The 18491-nt window shown below is 33.3% G+C and overlaps 1 protein-coding gene across 6 annotated transcripts; it reads right to left on the bottom strand.

Annotated features, from left to right (window-relative positions):
• Window positions 1–206: 206 nt before the first annotated feature.
• Window positions 207–15772, bottom strand: unc79 (UNC-79 domain-containing protein). Of its 6 annotated transcripts, none has more exons than XM_035090675.1 (33): window positions 15568–15772; window positions 15369–15488; window positions 15120–15281; window positions 14886–15056; window positions 13810–14085; window positions 13411–13643; window positions 12496–12710; window positions 12058–12380; window positions 10828–10969; window positions 9964–10140; window positions 9609–9889; window positions 9149–9291; window positions 8849–9070; window positions 8500–8646; window positions 8121–8250; window positions 7708–8029; window positions 7229–7568; window positions 6946–7147; window positions 6673–6870; window positions 6414–6527; window positions 5897–6045; window positions 5714–5835; window positions 5407–5638; window positions 5208–5349; window positions 4922–5120; window positions 4530–4716; window positions 4242–4462; window positions 2922–4148; window positions 2685–2839; window positions 2257–2603; window positions 1321–2148; window positions 891–1154; window positions 207–806 (listed from the first exon to the last, which is right to left on the bottom strand). In XM_035090675.1, the coding sequence occupies exons 1-33, from the start codon at window positions 15587–15589 to the stop codon at window positions 615–617; spliced, it is 8205 nt and encodes a 2734-aa protein (XP_034946566.1). In that variant the 5' UTR covers window positions 15590–15772; the 3' UTR covers window positions 207–614. The 6 variants fall into 6 exon arrangements, with proteins under 6 accessions (XP_034946566.1, XP_034946567.1, XP_034946563.1 ...); XM_035090676.1 differs by having other exon boundaries at window positions 4530–4713; XM_035090672.1 differs by having other exon boundaries at window positions 4530–4800; window positions 6456–6527.
• Between the last annotated feature and the right edge of the window lie 2719 nt (window positions 15773–18491).

Genomic DNA, 18491 nt, shown 5'->3' with positions numbered 1-18491 from the left:
CAATATTTGGAATAAAAAATAGATTTCAATAAGATAAATATGATAAAAAATATTTAAAATATATAATAAATTTATCTGAATCACCCGAGTAAATAAACTACTGTGGAATGAAAATGAAACGAGAACAGTTTTTACGCTTCTGTCAAGTCTAAAAGCACAAAATGAAGATTGAGATAAAAAAAAAGACAAACAAAATTTATTTATAGTTTACTCAGTTTTAATTTTTTTTTCATCATTTTCTTTTTTGTGACAAAACTTAACAATAATTTATTTCTTTTATAACACAAACATTATATCATTCCTTTTGATTCTGGACCAATAAGGTTCATTTGAAAACATATGACATTCTGAATGTCCCATTACAGTCAGTGTCTTCTAGGAAGTTTCCGGTTCCTCCTTACAAGCTCCATTTTGAATAAAGATGCATACAATGCACTATTGACATTCAGTATTAACAATAATTCCTAGTATTACCATCTTCTTTTCTCTTTCTATCATTGTGAAATACTGCAACTTGTACCACCAATGATCTTTAAATGGCATCAAATACCATCAAAGGTAGATAGAGAAGTTTAAAATCCAGTAACCAGGTAATCACATGCTCTACAATCATTTTATATTGAATAAAATTGGGTGGTAACTGTTGATGATTGCATTTCAATTTGTCCCATCTTAAATTGTAATCTATGCAGCCATCGCAATAGAACTGCATTTGATTCTCGACGACTAGATATATACTGATCAGCCATTCTTGGTGGTGGAAAATTTCTGCAATTCTGTAATCTCATTTGTAAATGACCTGAAAGCTGTACCAAAGAAGATGAAATGTTCAAAGTCTGTAATTAAAAAAAGGTCTTATCATCAAATGGTATTATTTGAAAATGACTGACCTGAATGTGATGAGAAAACAGGATTGGACTCCACAAAGGAAGAAGTTTACTCAAGACAACGGATTGTACTTCAAGTAGAGCTTCTAGAAGACTTAAAAAATGTAAATTAACCATTTCAGCTAAAGCTCTAGATGTTGAAACCAGTTGTAAGATAGACGGTGTCACTTTTGCCCAGAATTCTACCAAAATGTTCATGGTAACATTGTAGCTCTCAAGGTTTGAGGGGTTGTTTTTAGACAACTCTTCCAGGTAAATCGTCCAAAGCTGTCGCAAAGAAACAAAATTAACACAGCAGCCTCGAATTACTTTATTTGAGCAAGTAATAAAGGTGTACAAAGCATTAGGACTAATCTTTACGTTGATGTAAAGGTTGATGTCTGGTTGAGTTGGTCATCAATATAAATTAAATAATTACAATGATTAAGCTAACCTGGCATAGAATGAATGCATGAAATAGGGAAGACATATGAAGAACTGAAGCCTTAGATTGTTCCGGAAATCCCGAAAAGATGACCTGGATATGATCAGCAACATGGCATGAAACTTCTTGAGGAATTGGTTGAGCAACTGGAACGGGTGGTGCATGTGTATGGGCGGCATTGACGCCCAAGTTCATCGCAGAGTGGGTCAGTGAACCTAGTAGGATCCAAGACAATAGTCTAATATGTCCAATACATTCCACATATTCACGAGCTCCTTGAGGAAGCATCGATGGTGCACTAGACAGCCAAGGAAGATATCTAGCAACAGCACGATTTTCTCTATTATTCCCTCGGGTTATTTCCAATGCTAAATATTGTGCAAAGCCACATTTTATAATCCCTCCTAAAGTATCTTCATTTAAACCTGCTTGCATGCCTTTGCTGTAGCTCTTTATTTTGCTCAGGGTATGGAAATCAGCTAGAAAGTCTAGGATATCGGAGATCTGATTTCTCAGAGACTCTGAAGAATTGGTATTATAAACTGAAGACATTTCGGAATTGTGTATATTGTCTATGGTGACAGTACTCGGCAAGGTTCCACCAATGTCTTGCAAGACAAACTGAAGCAGTAGTATGAAATTATTATCAGGAATGGTTGTTTTGAATTTCATCGCTTGGACCAGTTCAAACACAACAGTTCTACCCAAGAAATGTTTATCTCGCTCTCTCAGGTAACCTCGATGACAAAGGTAGCACAAGTCAGTCAGATAGGAATATTTAAGATTTGAATTTTGAATTGCGTAGCTAAGGACTTTGGAGAATGGATCCAAAATACTCTGAAATAAATTATTTAAATCAACGAATTGTTATGCAAAGTAGATTTTATGTTTAATACTTTTATCAATCTAGTTTCTGTCTGGCATGGAAGTGTTAATTACATTTACCTTTGATTGTTGAATACCAGGAACCTTCAATATTGATATCATTATCCTCAACAGTGGTGTTGTGTCATCGATAGATGAAAGCAAGAGAATAAGTCTTCGAAAGAATCCATCAAATTGGGTCAACAGTCCACTCCAAGTTGTAGCCCCTGGACCCAATCCAGCCTCCAACGGTAAACAATCCAAGTAGCATGCGATGTTATGTAGAATTATTGGTAGATGATCAACCGGTAGGGATTTCTTGCCGTTCAAAGTTTCCAAAAGCATCTGAAGAGGTGCTATAGGATTTAGTTCGTTAAAATCAACCAAGGCTTGAGCAACGCTTTTGAAAAATTGCTTCCTCGTAAGCTCTAAAATAAAAAAAAGATCATTTTAATAACAATTTTAGCAGTAGTTATTATTTTTTAACATCTTATTTCAAACTGATATACCGTTGATGTGAGTCTGAAACATTTGTACAAAAATGCCGTTGGGTGCTAGTTGGTGTAAAACACATCGGAGAAATTGGTGAGCAACACTCACAGCACCACCAGGAAGATGCATGTTGGTTTCACTTTGCCAAGGATACATTGCATTAAGAGCAACCCTGAAAGTAATACAGTCAAGAATTATTCTAAAAATAAATATTCACGTGCTAATTTTTGACTGAAATAATTTAAATCACTTACTTAGTGACAATTCCGAGAATTTCTGGTAATAAGGGTGCAGCTAGCGCTGGCTCTCGATGTATAAAAGTCCCTAGAATAATTATACAAAGACCTAGCTCTTCATCGGAATATTCTTCCTTTATTGTCCCACATTCTGAGCAACGATCATAGATACAATCATCTCCAATCCTGAATAAGCTTTGTTTCAAAGAAAAATCTGCATGGCAAGCTTGTTGCATTGATACATCTGTGTTGCTTTGACTTTGCATTGCCGTCCAGGAGTCCATTCTTTTGGTATGCCCAATGACATGATGATGATTGTAATTGATATTCGAACCAATATACCCTCGTCGTTCACGTCTTTCTTTGTCCTTTAACCTCCCGTAATCTCTTAATTTAGCTTTTCTTTCATGCTCGAGAGCTTGGTATGAAAATTCATCAGTCTCTATTGGTGGCGGTGATTCCAATGCTACTTGTTTAATTAATCGTCTAGGACTTGGTGATCTACTTGATGGTATATCTGTGCTTGGTGCTAGAACACCAGGAAGTGCTATAGAATCTAGGCTGCCTTGTTTTTCGATATCTGCTTTACAAATGTCTCTATTATTCATTGTCTTCAACTCTTTAAGATCAACAACACTAGTAGCTTCAGTCGAATCCTCAATATCAGTCACACCTAGAGCTTCCCGCACCTTCTCAACTAACCCTACTACACTTTGATTTTGGATTCCGATAGGCAACAGCCTTTCGAGCATCGGAAATTCAAGTTGACTCATGCTACGAGGACTGGTAACATCACTAGACACACAAGTCTCACTGTCTTGCTCAAATGACGAGTTGATAGGCAACACATCCATTCGGGAAAGTGGAGATTCAGGTGAAGCATAAGCATCATCACCTTTGATACGTTGTGCTGATCGAGGAAGTACTGATCGACCAATGGGAAGTAATCGTTCCATCGTTGGTGCTGATAGTGTTGGAATATTCGAGTTGTTGGATCCAGTACAGTTGCTGGAACATTGCCCGTTTTCTGTGCTAGTCATCTGAGATGATATGCTACTGACTGCTGGAGAGCTAGAGTCATCGCTCATAATAGGAAGTAGCTGAGATGGTGATAGTGGTGATGATATTGTTGGTGGAGCTGATTCAACATGCTTCTGTCGGCCTAGTTGTTTAGAACTTGATGATTCCAGATGATCCAGGTGAAAGCTGAGTGTTGATGTTCGGTCTTTTGTTGACTTTTCAGGCCTAAATATAATCAAATCATCAGCATTTATAGTCCCATGTGAAGCTTTCTTTTTTTATAATCAATGAAAACATAGAAAGTTAATTTAAACTCACTTCAGAATTGGCGGCTGTGCTATAGGAGCTGTTGATGTGGTTGGAGTAACAGCCTTTGTTGCTTTAATCTCCAAAGGCTTCTCAGGTATCACTGATGATTGAAGTTTCGATGTTACTTGTTTTGTCATCAAATCTGGTTGCCCAGAAAAGAAAGTATTAGCAACCATCATCTTCATGCCTTCATGAACGCTCCACTTCTTTTGCGTCGTGCTAGAAGCATCCTATAGCAAAACAACAAGATACCAATGATACTATGAAGAATATTGATAAATAATTATCGTAACTTACTTGATGTGAATCATCTTCACTTCCCAAAAACCAAATAGGCCGATTGGAGCTACTTTCGGCTTTGGGATGATCACTTTTCGACAAGAAGCCACCAGGGATCGATGTCCTAGTCATCATCATCATCATAGAAGCACTTCTTCCAGCCAATGCCGAACTATCCTCCAATTCTCCAAGTGATCCGCCACTACTATCGTGCAAAGTTGTATCGGATATTGGACTTTCAGGTATTGCTGACAATTCGGACTCCAGGATGTCCATATTCATTGAATAACTTTGTGACAAGCATTTGTCATAGCAAACAATTGTAACGAAAGGTTACAATTCAAAGCATAAATAAAATAAAAATATCCACAACAAACAAAATCATATCAACAAACTAAGCAAATAATAACCTTGTAAATTTATTATGATGATAAATTGGTCCACTTTCTTCCCAATGAGTTTCCATCGTGTGGGATGTACTTACGAAAGGTCCAGTGCCTTTTTGATGAATGTTGATCATTTGGGATCTCATTGGAGGACTTTCGATGTCTATTTCTCCAGGGAAGTTTGTCATTAGCTCATGATCACCAAGAGATGGCTGGGAAATATCTACATAACACATTTAATTAGGTAGAGTAATTGAAGGATGCTAATTATAAGTGATAGTTAATAACCTATTATTCTCCTGAAACATACCTCGAGATCTAGAAGACGGTGGTGCCATGACAACAGTTGGTGGAATCCGCTTGCATTGATGATGCTGAGCATCTAGAGTATTCAGGACTATTTTGATCAATGCCTGGAGTTGAGTACACCAAGGTTGTTGTCCATATTGATACTACAAACAGTCAAATATATTAAACTAGTGATAACCAATTCAGTAAATTAGACTTACTTTATAGAGAACCACGAGCAATGACATAAGCCAAGATCTCCGAATGTTTGGTTCAAGATACCAAAGGCTATAATTCGGTGACTGATTGTCCATCATGGGAAGCTTTTGAGGTGGATAAGGACAGTATTGGAGAATAGACAAAACTGGTGGCATCATGACCCAGCCCATCACGTGGTTTTGGTCGAGCAATTGAGGCAAGTTGGATATAAAAACATTGAATACTGATGAAACTCTAAAAGCAATCAATTAATTTTATCTAAACATCTATAAGCAAATGAAGAATGATAATATCTAAGTCTCAATGAACCTTAGACGTTGAGGTGACAGATGAAATGACCTTTCAGTCTGATTGTAACCCAGAAGTAGGTACACATGTCTTAAGACAATTCCTTGGGTTTTGGAAAGCGGCTTTTCATCTGTAGGGTAGGCCTGGAAGCAGTTTCTCCAATAGTATCAAACTTAGGTATTAAATAAAGGATAACAAGCTTACTTGATCTTGTCGAGATAAAAACTGGATAAATAAAAACACTAGTAGATGCATCGTTTCCTTATCAGCCTCTTCAAGCTCTACAATTTTATGTGTAAGACCTGGATACGCTCCTCCCTCTTCCACCATCGTAAGTGAATGAACATTTCCATCTATAAAATGACGTAAAAGTTAAAAATAATCCAAGAGTTTCAACACCAAAGCATTCACTTTCACTAAAACTGCTGGGTTTATTTCATGCATAAAATATTCAAGCTCATGCAAAAGTGTTAGTGATTTTGTTTAGAAACTAATTAACAGTAATTCGATTAATTACTGATGATTAATCATTTTTGTTCTTCATTTCAAATATTAAAACTTACCTTAATATATTTGGAATACGTATAATATCCAAGACTTATCAATAAACTGATGCTTAGGTTGGTAATTTTTTAAACATTTTAACAAAAAAGGCACATTTATTGGAGGATATACATCATGTCCATCAATCATCTAAGCAAGCATTACATCGCTACACTACCTTGCAAACTGTTATTAGGTGGGGTGGACCCCAACAACTGACCCAGTCCAAATTTGGAGCTTTTTCGCTTGAGAATTGGCGCTGAATACTGTCGACTATAAATTTTTTCTTTCTCTATAACACAAAATAAATAATAAACAATCATAATGTATATTACTTAAAATAAAAAAAAAATCTAATAATAACAAAATAAGTGTCAATATTGAGGATAAATTAATAATGCCTGACTATTTATTGACTTATACTACTTTGCTCATACCTTGTTTAGTATCCTGACGTGGGATCATTGATGCTGGTGCCGACATGGTTCTTTTATAAGGCCATTTAGTGCCAAATGAAGCACTGAGAGTCTTCACTGAACTAGTACCACTGCCATCAGATTGTGCTGAAAGAGCTTCCTGTGCACGGTGAAGCTTTTTCATGAAAGCGTCAGTATTCATATCAGTGTTACGAAGATCTACAAGGTTGTAAAAATTTATTAATTAAACAGATGTTTAAAAGAAAGAAGAAATATATGAGGATTGATAATTACCTCGAAGGCATGAAATATCTCCAGTTTTTTCCAAATTAATTTGAGCTTCTAGGAACAAAGCATCAAAGCGGTTGAGAAAAAAGTCCCAAGTAAGAATCTTTCGATCACTAAGGCTGTTATGGAGTTGATAAAGCGATTGGAGAACCATTGGACGATCGACGATTACAGAATCGAATTGAGTTTCCAAGCACATAATTAAAGACTGCAAATAAATAAAGGAATAAATTTAATATATAATTTATTTATAATAAATATATATATAAAACAAAAGGATTAAATTTACTCTTATCGCTGTATCATGAATAGTTCCAAGATTCAACGTAGCTCTTTGTGCTACATAGACATTGCTATCATCCATACTGCTGATGATGTAGCAGAAAGCATTTGCCAATGCTGCTTGTAATGACAAAACATTTCTCAGTGGTGTTGAATCCATAAATCTTGCTATCAGTGTGACTCTTTCTACTGCTACAAATCTAACACGCCAATCAGAATTATGAAATTCTTCCTGAACTAATCTCCAGAAGGTGTCTGTTCCACAGGGTAAGGTGATGCAATGAAGAAGAAGAGGAACAGTTACTTGAGCGATGTGTGAATGTTCTGAATTCAATAGCTCCCATAAACTAGATTACATATAAAAATAATGTCAAATAATTCGATATTTATTCAATCATTCTAAAGTTAATAATTCATTTGAAGGAAGTAGTATAAATAAACATTGAGTCAGACATGGATAAACAAGTTATTAATAATGACACTTACTTTTTAATAAGTAAATTTTCTTGACACCAGATAAAAAATCCTTGATGATCTTTAACTGCTAAAGTGAAAGCATCACCATGAAGACATAAAATATTTAAACTCTGCAGCATGTAATAAAGAATATCAGGCTTGTCGACAGTCATAATTTCTTTGAGTAATTTATGAATATATTGAAGTTGTTCAGGAAGTTCATCAATATTGAAGCGGAATTTTCCCATTGTCGTGTGCCAAAAATCATCGGCATCATTTTCAGGACTTGGACTAAGAGGTTGATCATTTTCTCCAATGATATTAGGTTTAGCAATACTCACTGTTGCCGTTGCTGTTGCAATAAAGAATCATTTAATTTAATTATCTGATTTAAAAGATGATAAATAAATTAAAATGTAGAAGAGAAGAGAAATTTGACTCACCAACATCACTTTCTGATAGTGTAACAGCTCGTGCGACAGCTGACATGATCTTTTCAGTAGGTAATATAGCAGCAAGATCCAATTGCTCCGACACTGTTTCTACAGTTGCTGTCATAATCTGTTCGAAGAACTAGTTTCAACATTCAAAATAAAAACAATGAATCACAAATACATCAATCCTACCGTATATCACCGCATTGTGGATGAAACTGATGTTAAATCTTATTGCTAGAATAACACTGAACATCAATGTGAACACATCAAAGACAATAAATGTGAACCATGTTTGTGTACAATTGTGTAGAGCCAAAAAACATCATTAACATGAGGTATTATTTAATTAATAAGCAGTAACTAATTATTAAGTATCAATACTTACATGAGGCATATGAACTAAAACACCTCCAACTGAATGTAAATCAGGGACAGGCATGTTTATAACAACATCTGGCTTTGATTCTGATTTTTTTGATGATTCTGGAGGACTTTTGCGGCCATGATCATCAACAGATTCATCAACGATTACCTGAAATACACAGTTATTGATAAAAAGTTAAAATAAAGCGAGAAATAATTATTTTTAAATTATTTCCTATTATCAAGAGCAACTTTATGAAAAGAACCAATGGTTAACTGAAACCAGAGGTGGTTTAAAATGATTAAAAATGATGATAAATGTGCAATCAATATGCTTTTGAAATTGAAAGTCCATGAAAGAATGTTCTTACATCTGGAGGATGAGCCGGTTGTTCAGGACATAAATAAATAATCAACTGGAAACATAATTGATGCCAAATGACCCTCGATTCGCAGTAGGAACACTCCTGATCGTCTTTACAGATATGACAATCATTCCAGTTTGCTGCTACTATGGATTTCATCAAGTTGCAAGCATCTTTGCATACCCAAGTATTAATTCCCGTGTGTTTTTCAATATCCTGGAGCTCCATCTTTGATTAAAAGAAAAATTATTCCATCAATATTGATGGTGAAACAAATTTTTTGGATTAAAGAAACCAAGAGTTTACCTGCTTCAGTAGTATATCCAACATCAAAATGCAACAGGAAAGATTTAGTTCAGCGTTGGTCGTGAATTCCATGTGTCTTGGTATCGGTGCGATGTCGTCTGATAGTGGAGATGATTGTCCGGAGTCATTTTCTACCACTGGACCTACGGATTGGTGATAAAAAAATCAATTCTTATGTAAATAATAGTGATAAGCTTCACTGAAACATCGCTAAATGATTAATTAAAAATAAAATGATGTCAAAAGAATTTAAATTAGATCAATTAATTTACAAATGATTATTATTTCTATCATTGTATATAAATAAAAAGATCTATTGCTCAAATAAAGCTTTTGGTTTGCTTTCAAACCCTTGAACACCTTTGTTATAAAGCAAAGATGCCATGCTAGAAGAATTTTTTGGTTAATTTTAAATAAAAGAAAATAAAAAAACATGGCAGACTCTATTAAATTCAATTACATATCGCTCCAGATCCTTTATCTCCAGTATTTCGGTTCGACTTGTAGGCCTTTTCATCAAAATCAGCAGAATTAGTGGTGCTCATCACCGCCACACCATCACTGAACATGGAGAACAACTGACTTAATGGAATAGTGATCTCTAACATGGTAAGAGTTTGTAACCAATTGAGAGCTTGCTCTTGAACCTTAGCACTAGTGTTGATAAATCGCTTTGCAACGAAGTTATACATTTTTTTAGCATTGAAACCCAATGGACTCATTTCTGGATCCAAAATTTTGCTGAAATCACAACAGTAATTATTACACTGATGTTAAATGATTTTAGAACAAAATTATAAAAGTAAAATATGTACCACAGGATCATTTTTAGTTCATGAAGTTCATTCTCAGGTACATCATTCACCATAGCTTCCATCCAATGTGGCATAACATAATCCCACACTTCTGAAGTGATCACTTCATAAGGAACTAGACAGAAAAGTCTATTGAGGCCGTCTTTTAAATGTGATGTCCTTGGTGCCAATGTTTCCCTACACAATAATTGAATTTCATAAATATTATCGATTTGTAACTATTAGGAACAATCAATATAGTTTTCAAACCAAGATTTTTTATTGTAGCAAAATCATTAACATCAATGTCATTTTGCAGCTCAACTATAAGAGATAAAGAGCTAAGTGTAATGACCTTTTTTGTGTAAAATTTTGTCCACTACAAACTTTGTTTGACCCTTTTTTCCGTATCTTTTATGGTTTCCAAGAAAACTGTGAAAAACTACCACTTGGGTTTACATTTTTCGTTATTAACAATGAAAGCAAATCTTTGTGTATTTATATTGATGGAGATCACGTGATTTTTCATCAGAGAGACGTGATCATTCGCATGAACCAACTCAATCCTTGTTCTCATGATCTTATAGCAATAAAAATATAATGTTTGAATTAATAGGAAATAGGAAAAAAGACTTGTCCATTTAAAGTTCTTGGGACTCAAGTCTCAAGAGTGGGGATTTCCAATAGGCTGTACATTTCCAAGAATCTACAAGTACCTCAGCTGTAATTGTATACACTTATTGAGGGTCCATTGTATATTACATCAATCTTATTGAAAATGACAATTGGTTTCAACATTCCTCGAAATGTTCTCTTAGCATTTAAATCTTAGTTTAAAAGCTATATCAAAGCCAGTGTGATTTTTTTTTAATGTCAACATCATACCAATGACCACCAACTCGAACATAATCAGCTGGATGAGGTAGGAGGCATGAAATAAATACTTGATAATGAGTTTTCATGATCTCTGATAGCCAACCACACACATACTCTGTTTTCAATTTCTCCAATGTGCTTTCTGCTTGACCTAAAAAAAAAATACAAACAATTAATTAAAATTGCAATAATTAATTCTACAATCATTCTTGTAAATAGAAAATGCAACAAATTGTTTGATGTATTTATTTTATAGTAAAATTCGCTAACACATCGATGCATAGAAAAATACGAAAAGAGAATAAATTGATTACTTTTAGAAAATATTACACAAAAAAATCAAAAGTTAGTAATAGAAGATTGTTTGAAAAGATACACGTTTACAAGCTGCACAGATAATACATTTTTATATTCTAGGCATCGAAAAAGCACTAAGATAAAAATACTTAACCAATTATTTGCGATGCAGGCGTCTTTTAACAACAATTTAGCCGTAATTTTTATAATTCAAATAGTTAAAACCTCCGTATGACCGAAAATACAATCACATAGAATAAAAAGTCATCAATTTTACATTTTAATTAGTTTTGTAGATATGTGAATACATTGTTGATTGTAAAATAGCAACTGCGCATGCCCAAATGCTTAAATACTAACTGTCCATGCGCACTCGTAAATTTTGAATTTCGACTGCGCATGAATTCCACAAAATTTAAATGTTATAATCAAAATTTTTTTGATGGAGTCACTTTTCGTCCACTTAGAGGTTTTTTTTTCACTTAATTTTAATGCAGAAAGATTGTTCTGATAACACATTAATAGAAACACACAAAGATATAATTTTTATTCCACCATTTTTACCCTAGATTGATCACCTTATGAAAGGAAGGCACGCTGATTAGCATCTTTTTTTTATATTATTGTTAAATAAATTGTAAAAATAATTCTCAAGCTTTCGAAGCTTTTTAAAACATTGTAAAAAAACTTCTATGAGACAATAAAACTTGTTAAGTTATATTAAATGCTCAATCAAGGGTCTCTACATGTTTCTGCGCATGCGTAATCGCTGGTCGAAGATTTACTAGGCAATCGCGCATGCGCAGATTTAAAAATGATGGAATAACTATTTAATCTGTACTTTTACTGTAAACACTTAAATAAAAGTTAGAAATCGCCTACGATCGCTGCTAGGCTACGCTTCTACTTCTACTTCAAGTAGAATAATAGTGTTTAAATTACCAACAGAAAAGATAAGGTGCATAAGACTTTTTTTAGTACCATCGAAAGAGTACGCGGTGACATGAAACCAATGAAATAGCATTGATAATAAACGCCCAAGTATTTCAACGGGTGTATCTTCATTAGGTGTACATAAACCAACAAGTAGCCAAACTCCATATCGACCAAGTAATTGTCGTTCTTCCAAAGTCGATGGATCGCTAAATCCTGATCTTCCACCACCACCGCCACCACTCATAACACCACCCATTCCACTTTTGTTAGAACTCTCTGATGTATCTCTATTGCTATCTAAACTTAGAGGTTCAGCTTCCTTCAAAAGACTAAAGGTAAAATGACTTGTTTATGATTTAACGAATAAAATAAAATTAACATAATTTTTTTTAGGTTATGTCGATTTTGTTAAACTTCTTGATCAAAACTAAATCGACATATTACCTGACAATTGCTTGAACAAGGTAAGCTTGACTTTGCGGATCCATTTCAGAGAAATGTGGCAATGCCATGTGGTAGACATGATCACCACCACGACGATTGTTGTGTCTAATGTTGTGACATTGTTGACAATACCGGATTGGATGGTTGCCATTATAGCTGGCACATTCTATTGAAAAACAAACGCTAATGGCTGCTTTGTCAGTTGATCTGCAATTCTTGAATCAAAAAATAAGAAATGAATAAAAAAAGGTCATAATATTAACAAAAATAATTACTTGTATTAAAATTAAGGTTAAGTTCAAAAAGAGTATTAAATGTAAATTATGTTTGGAATACTGTCATAAATTTATAAAGATTAGATATAATTAAAGAGACTGGATGTAACTGGTATGACTCACGGTTCTAATTTTTCATTTGAAACCTTGGAGACTAAATACTGCAAATCATACTGCTTATTACTTAACCTATACATTGTACAGCGTATAATACTTTACACTCATTAATGATAATGTCTTTTTTCTTAATTAAGTTTTAATACTCATATCCAACAGTGTGTTTTGAATGAACAAAACTACACTTTTTATAGCCCAGTCATAATCCTGCTGAAACTTGAAGATCTTTAAGCAGATAAAACTTTCAAGAACATTTTCAGGGGATGTGAAATAACATTCCATTAGGAATAAATGTGCTCCAACACCAAGCAAGGATTGAAATCACTCTTTAAACGCTGCTTTTATAGCATTTTATCCAATATTTTCTCTTTTTTTTTTGAGAACTATGGGAGATATGGAAAAATATTTCGGACAAAAGTTGTATTGGCAAGAATTTTACACAAAAAAAGTAAAAATCCGTAGCCATAAATTTGATAACACTGAAAATAATCTTTAATAATATTTGTTTTTAATCCTAACTTACCTTATTTTCACAAACCATTGACACCTGTTGCATAGGATGAAGGATATCGTAAAACATCTGATTAGGATGTTCTCTATGAATCTCATTAGCACATTCAATACACAAATACAGTGGTGGTGGAGAATCTGCGGCGAATTTAATTGAAATTCGATGATCATAACAGACCTTTCCAGCTTCAGCATTACCAGCATTCGGACAGGAGTCTCTTTTACACACGAAAGGTGCTAAATCATCTGAAATGATATTTATTAAATTATAAAATAGAATTACAAAAAGAAATATCAAGATAATAAATATTTGTTAAAGATTATTGTTGGAATACTTATTGGTTTTGTTATTTCGAACGATTAGTTGTTTTTTTTTTAAACCAAATAAATGGATAAAAGGTGAAGTAATTACTTGCAAATTTCATTAGAACAGCACGACGATCGAACAAGTTCTGATTAAAAGTAGGCCAGTAGTAAAACAGCAGTTTTGCAGCACTTGCACGTGCTGGAGCTGTTCCATAAGCCACTACACAAAGTATATCTTTAACTACTCCTGTTTTTAGAGCCATTAGACACTCAAGAAGTTGACAGTGATGAGCAGGGTTGGTGGAGTATTGAAAAATCATCATTATAACAGCAGAAATTGATTGGCTTGCATGGTTTTCTGTTTCTTCAAGAGTTTTTCTTGCTAAAATGAAAAAAATTTTATCTTTTATATCTACTATATAATTCTAGAATGTATTCACTGGAGAAATTAAATTTTCGGTAATTTTACCGAGTATTTATACAGACTTTTTTCCATTAAGCTAGACAAAGTTTGCAAAAAATTGATAATATCTTGAAAAAAGCGAAAAAAATCAAAAAAAGGTTGAAATAAAAGTTGTAGAGAATTAAATTTTCTATAAAAAAAGTTCTCAAAGATTTTTATGTATCTTCGATATTTTAGCCGCTACGGGGTGCCAAAAAATAAGAGAGTTCAACTAACCTAAAATTACACATCTTAAAGTGTATTTAAAGCTTATTACGTAGTCAAAAAAGAATGTTTTTTCTCAATTAAGCTTTTAATTGAAAGCTAGATTCATATTCCAGGATAAAAACCATAAATATTGTTGATATAATTAATTTATATTGGTTTAAAAAAAAAAAAAAGCACTCATAAAGTTTTGAGGTGTCATGGCGGATGTACTTGTCATCAGCTGGCCAGTGAAAAATGATTTATTATGCAATACCTACTGCACTTGTACTATGAAACTTCATTTTCCACCCTGTGTGCTACTTTTTTGTGTATATATAAGCAATTTTCACGTGCTAAGAACGAATACATATTTTATAATGTGCCGAAAACAATTTCAAGTGATTTGAGGTTAGTACAACCCAGCTTTAATTCTGGGTCGCCATAAGAATAAAAAAAAATAAAATAATATTGATGAAAATGATATTAAAATGACACACTGAGTGTCTAATTCCACCAAAAAATCCTCAACTTACTTATTGTAAATGGAAGAATGTAAAAGCAAAGATGATTAACGACTTCCTGATGAAGTTCTGGTGGAAGAATGGAGATTGAACTGGCCGTTAAGTATGCCACATTATCTAAGAGGTCATGATCCAAGAATGGCATCAGGCACGCTAGACATTGCAGCAGTGCTTGTCCAAATGCTAGAAAAAAAGATATCTTTACTTACCATTTCTTATTTAAAATTAATTTAGAATGATACTTACCAGCTAATCCAATGTGTACAAGTGAAACCACATCCAGTAATTGACTCAACGCGTTATATAACTGTTTGTAATCCAAATTAGGGTACAGAGCCATGCGGTCTGCATCGAATTGTTGAGATTTGATCATTTCCAATGGCGAATCTCTCACTTCTTTCAACAAAGCTAACCAAAAAACAAAAAAAAATCATTCACATCCAAGATTAATTAATAAAAAATAATTATCATTGACTTTTATATGAATAAACTCACAAAGTAATGCTTGAGAAAAATACTTGATCGTATTTGCCATGTCAAATCCTGATGGAACTGGTTGAGTCCCATGTAGAAGCCGTTGATAATAATCATGCAAATTCGTTAATTTCAATGTATCTAGAACAACAATCATCAAAACATCATTTATTATCATGAAAATAAATACCACGTGTATAAGAAAGGAATGTTTACTTACAGCCAGCTGATCTAGTGCCCATTTTGCAGGTATTTATGCTCAAGTTGTTGGATTTTGTTTTTTATCAGCACCACACAATCATTTTTTTTTGTTTGTTTTTCATTAACATTAAATCAAATTACGTATTCCATTGTTTGTTAATAGTAACCATAAATAAATAAATAAATATTAGCTTCTCGTAATATCAACACATTTCAATGGATGCTGAAAGCTCAACTGGACCAAGAAAAATACCTCTCCTGCAAGACAACTGATCGCGCAGAATCGTATCGATTACTTTTCATATGACATCTTCTCAAAAAGTAATCGATTGTTGCATATCAATGACATAAATGTAGCTTAAAAATATCCAATAATAAAACACCCCAACAATTATTAGATAACCTCTCTAGGGAAATTTGTATAAATAATTAATTAACCTTAACAAATAGGAGGACTTTATCGTTTGTTGACAATCGATACTTATTGGCCTAGAATATATATCGATTAAAAATAACCAAAATGTCCACTTTTATCTCAAACAGTAGACATAATTGATGGTTTATATATTATTTTTATAACCAAGTGACTTTCTTGCATTTCATATCGATTGGTGTATGAATGACGTAAAAACAAAAAAAAACAGCATCATCAACACACGGAAGTTAATCGAATGCGCTCGCGCAGAACGAAAATTGATGGAATATACGTAGTATATCTGATAGGAGAGAGGGGTGGAGGAAGATCTAGGGGTGGAAGATAGTACGGTTGTGACGATCAACTTAGTGAGACTGCGTTGCCTGGGACACGGTGATGCCATCGTTGGTATTCCTCACCCTTTCGAATGACGACGAGCTTCAGTATTCGTTCAGCTTTTGGTGTTTGCCTTTTCGTTGGTGCTGCTGAGCTTTCTTGCCACCATAAACGTAAGTATTTTTATCAACTAAACATTTTTTAGAATAAAGATAATTTGTTTTTATTATTATACATTATTTAATTGTCTGTAATTTAAAGTATTTTAATTTGTTTAATATTAAGTTGGCTAGGTTATGAAGGTTAAATATCTTATAATTATTTTTTTGAAGGTTAAATGGTGTTATAAATGGAGACATAGGCATTTATTATGATTTATAATTAGCAATTGATCAAATCGACATGGTTTTGAGTGTCAAGAGAATTAAAGAGCACAAAAAAGCTAGAAAAGTATTGAGGGTTGTAACCCTTCTTGGGGTGTTGCAAAACGACTGCTCTCGAGGACCCATGTGATTTAATTACTCAAGTAACACACTCCCCATATTACGCTAATTATTCCCTATCTTGTCGCCCTTTCATATAAATTTAACTGATTTCTTAGTCTCTAATATTTGAGTCTGCCCTCCAATACATTGATACCCTTAGAAAATGGATAGATAAAAATGGCATTCCTTTATTCAGTGAGTTATAATTTGACTGGAAAATGAGTTATTTCGGATCTGTTGACTGATTGAATCAGCAAAAATGATGAAGGATTATTTTAGAGACTCACGATGTCACTCATGTCGATATTTTGTTTATTTATCATCATCCAGCACACAGTGAGCATCAAGTGAAACAAGTCGATATATTTTTAAAATGAAAATAAAACCAAAAAGCATCGTTTCATCTTGACTTGTGTCAATATTCCAAGTGTCTAATTAACTCAATAGTTTATGATTCATCAATTGTTCTCACTTACTCAATAGAATAGATACTTTTTTGTTCAAAGACTGGTGACCAGGTCTTGATATCAGTCCAATAAGTATGAATACTTGACTGAATGTCTCTTCATAATATGTTTACTCAAATCTCCAACTGCTTCCACTTTTAGAACAATTCAATAAATATGAATAAATTGATGAAAACTTCCATTAGCTCATCTGATGAATTTGATTGCTCACCAGTTCAATCAGTACATCTGACAATCATTCCACTGCTTCAACCAGTAAAATCCAACTCACTTCCATTGGTATACTTGGAAATGTTTCAATTAGTAAAAATTCACTGAAAATTAGTCAATATTTACAACCTCATTGTTATCAATGCCTTGATAAAGCTTTGACAGTTTTATTTTTATTCCCTAGATCTAAAAACGTACAATGACGACTTCTAGGATATCAGATAATTGGTTCATGATAAAAGTGAAGAAATGAGCTCATACATAAATAATACATACATGTATATATAATCAATACAATAACGATCGTGGTGGTATTTATATGTTCTGAGGATGCCAGGGGTGAGTTGGTGGGTGGAAATAAGTCACGATAAAGCTCAAAGTAAACTATAGTTATACTTTCAATGCATTTTATGTGATACAGATAACTAAATTTACTATTCGCCTTTTATTTATTACCATCAAAATCGTTATTTATAAAAAAGTAAAAAATATTCTGTACTCTTCCGTGACTTGTCTAACATTACTTTCAAACTTATTTAAATGTTTCGTTGAAATTTACTGCTGATGAATTAATTTCAAAAACTATTTACATTCAAGGACAGTTCAAGAGCTCTTTTGTTATAATATGTACATCTCATGATATTAAATGAATAAGTAATTTGGATGGAAGTAAAAGTTAAGAAAAAATAATTTATACAAATAAGGCGATTAGTAAATGACAATGTAAGACAAAAGGAGCCATGGTAAATGAATATTGTCGTTTGCCTTGGATTTACTAACAGTTCCTGCTTTTTTCTCAAGGACTTGCGTACTAGTATGACTCAAGAAGTCAACGTGCTGGACTAATAGTAATTTTTATCGTCTGTTGTTGAATAAAAGCTGACGTTTCTTATATTGTTATGACAAACATGATAATTTTTACATTTTTTTTTTACTAACTATAAAATTATTATAAATTTATTAGTAATTTAAAATACCAGGTATGGAATAGAGTACCCTTAAGTGATGGAAAACTCAAGATTTAATTAAA

This window comes from Chelonus insularis, unplaced genomic scaffold, assembly GCF_013357705.1.
Source record: "Chelonus insularis isolate UGA/USDA-ARS -01 unplaced genomic scaffold, ASM1335770v1 contig_85_pilon, whole genome shotgun sequence".
NCBI lineage: Eukaryota > Metazoa > Arthropoda > Insecta > Hymenoptera > Braconidae > Chelonus > Chelonus insularis.
The sequence above is the reverse complement of the archived record's forward strand: the minus strand, read 5'-3'. Positions and strand labels throughout refer to the sequence as shown.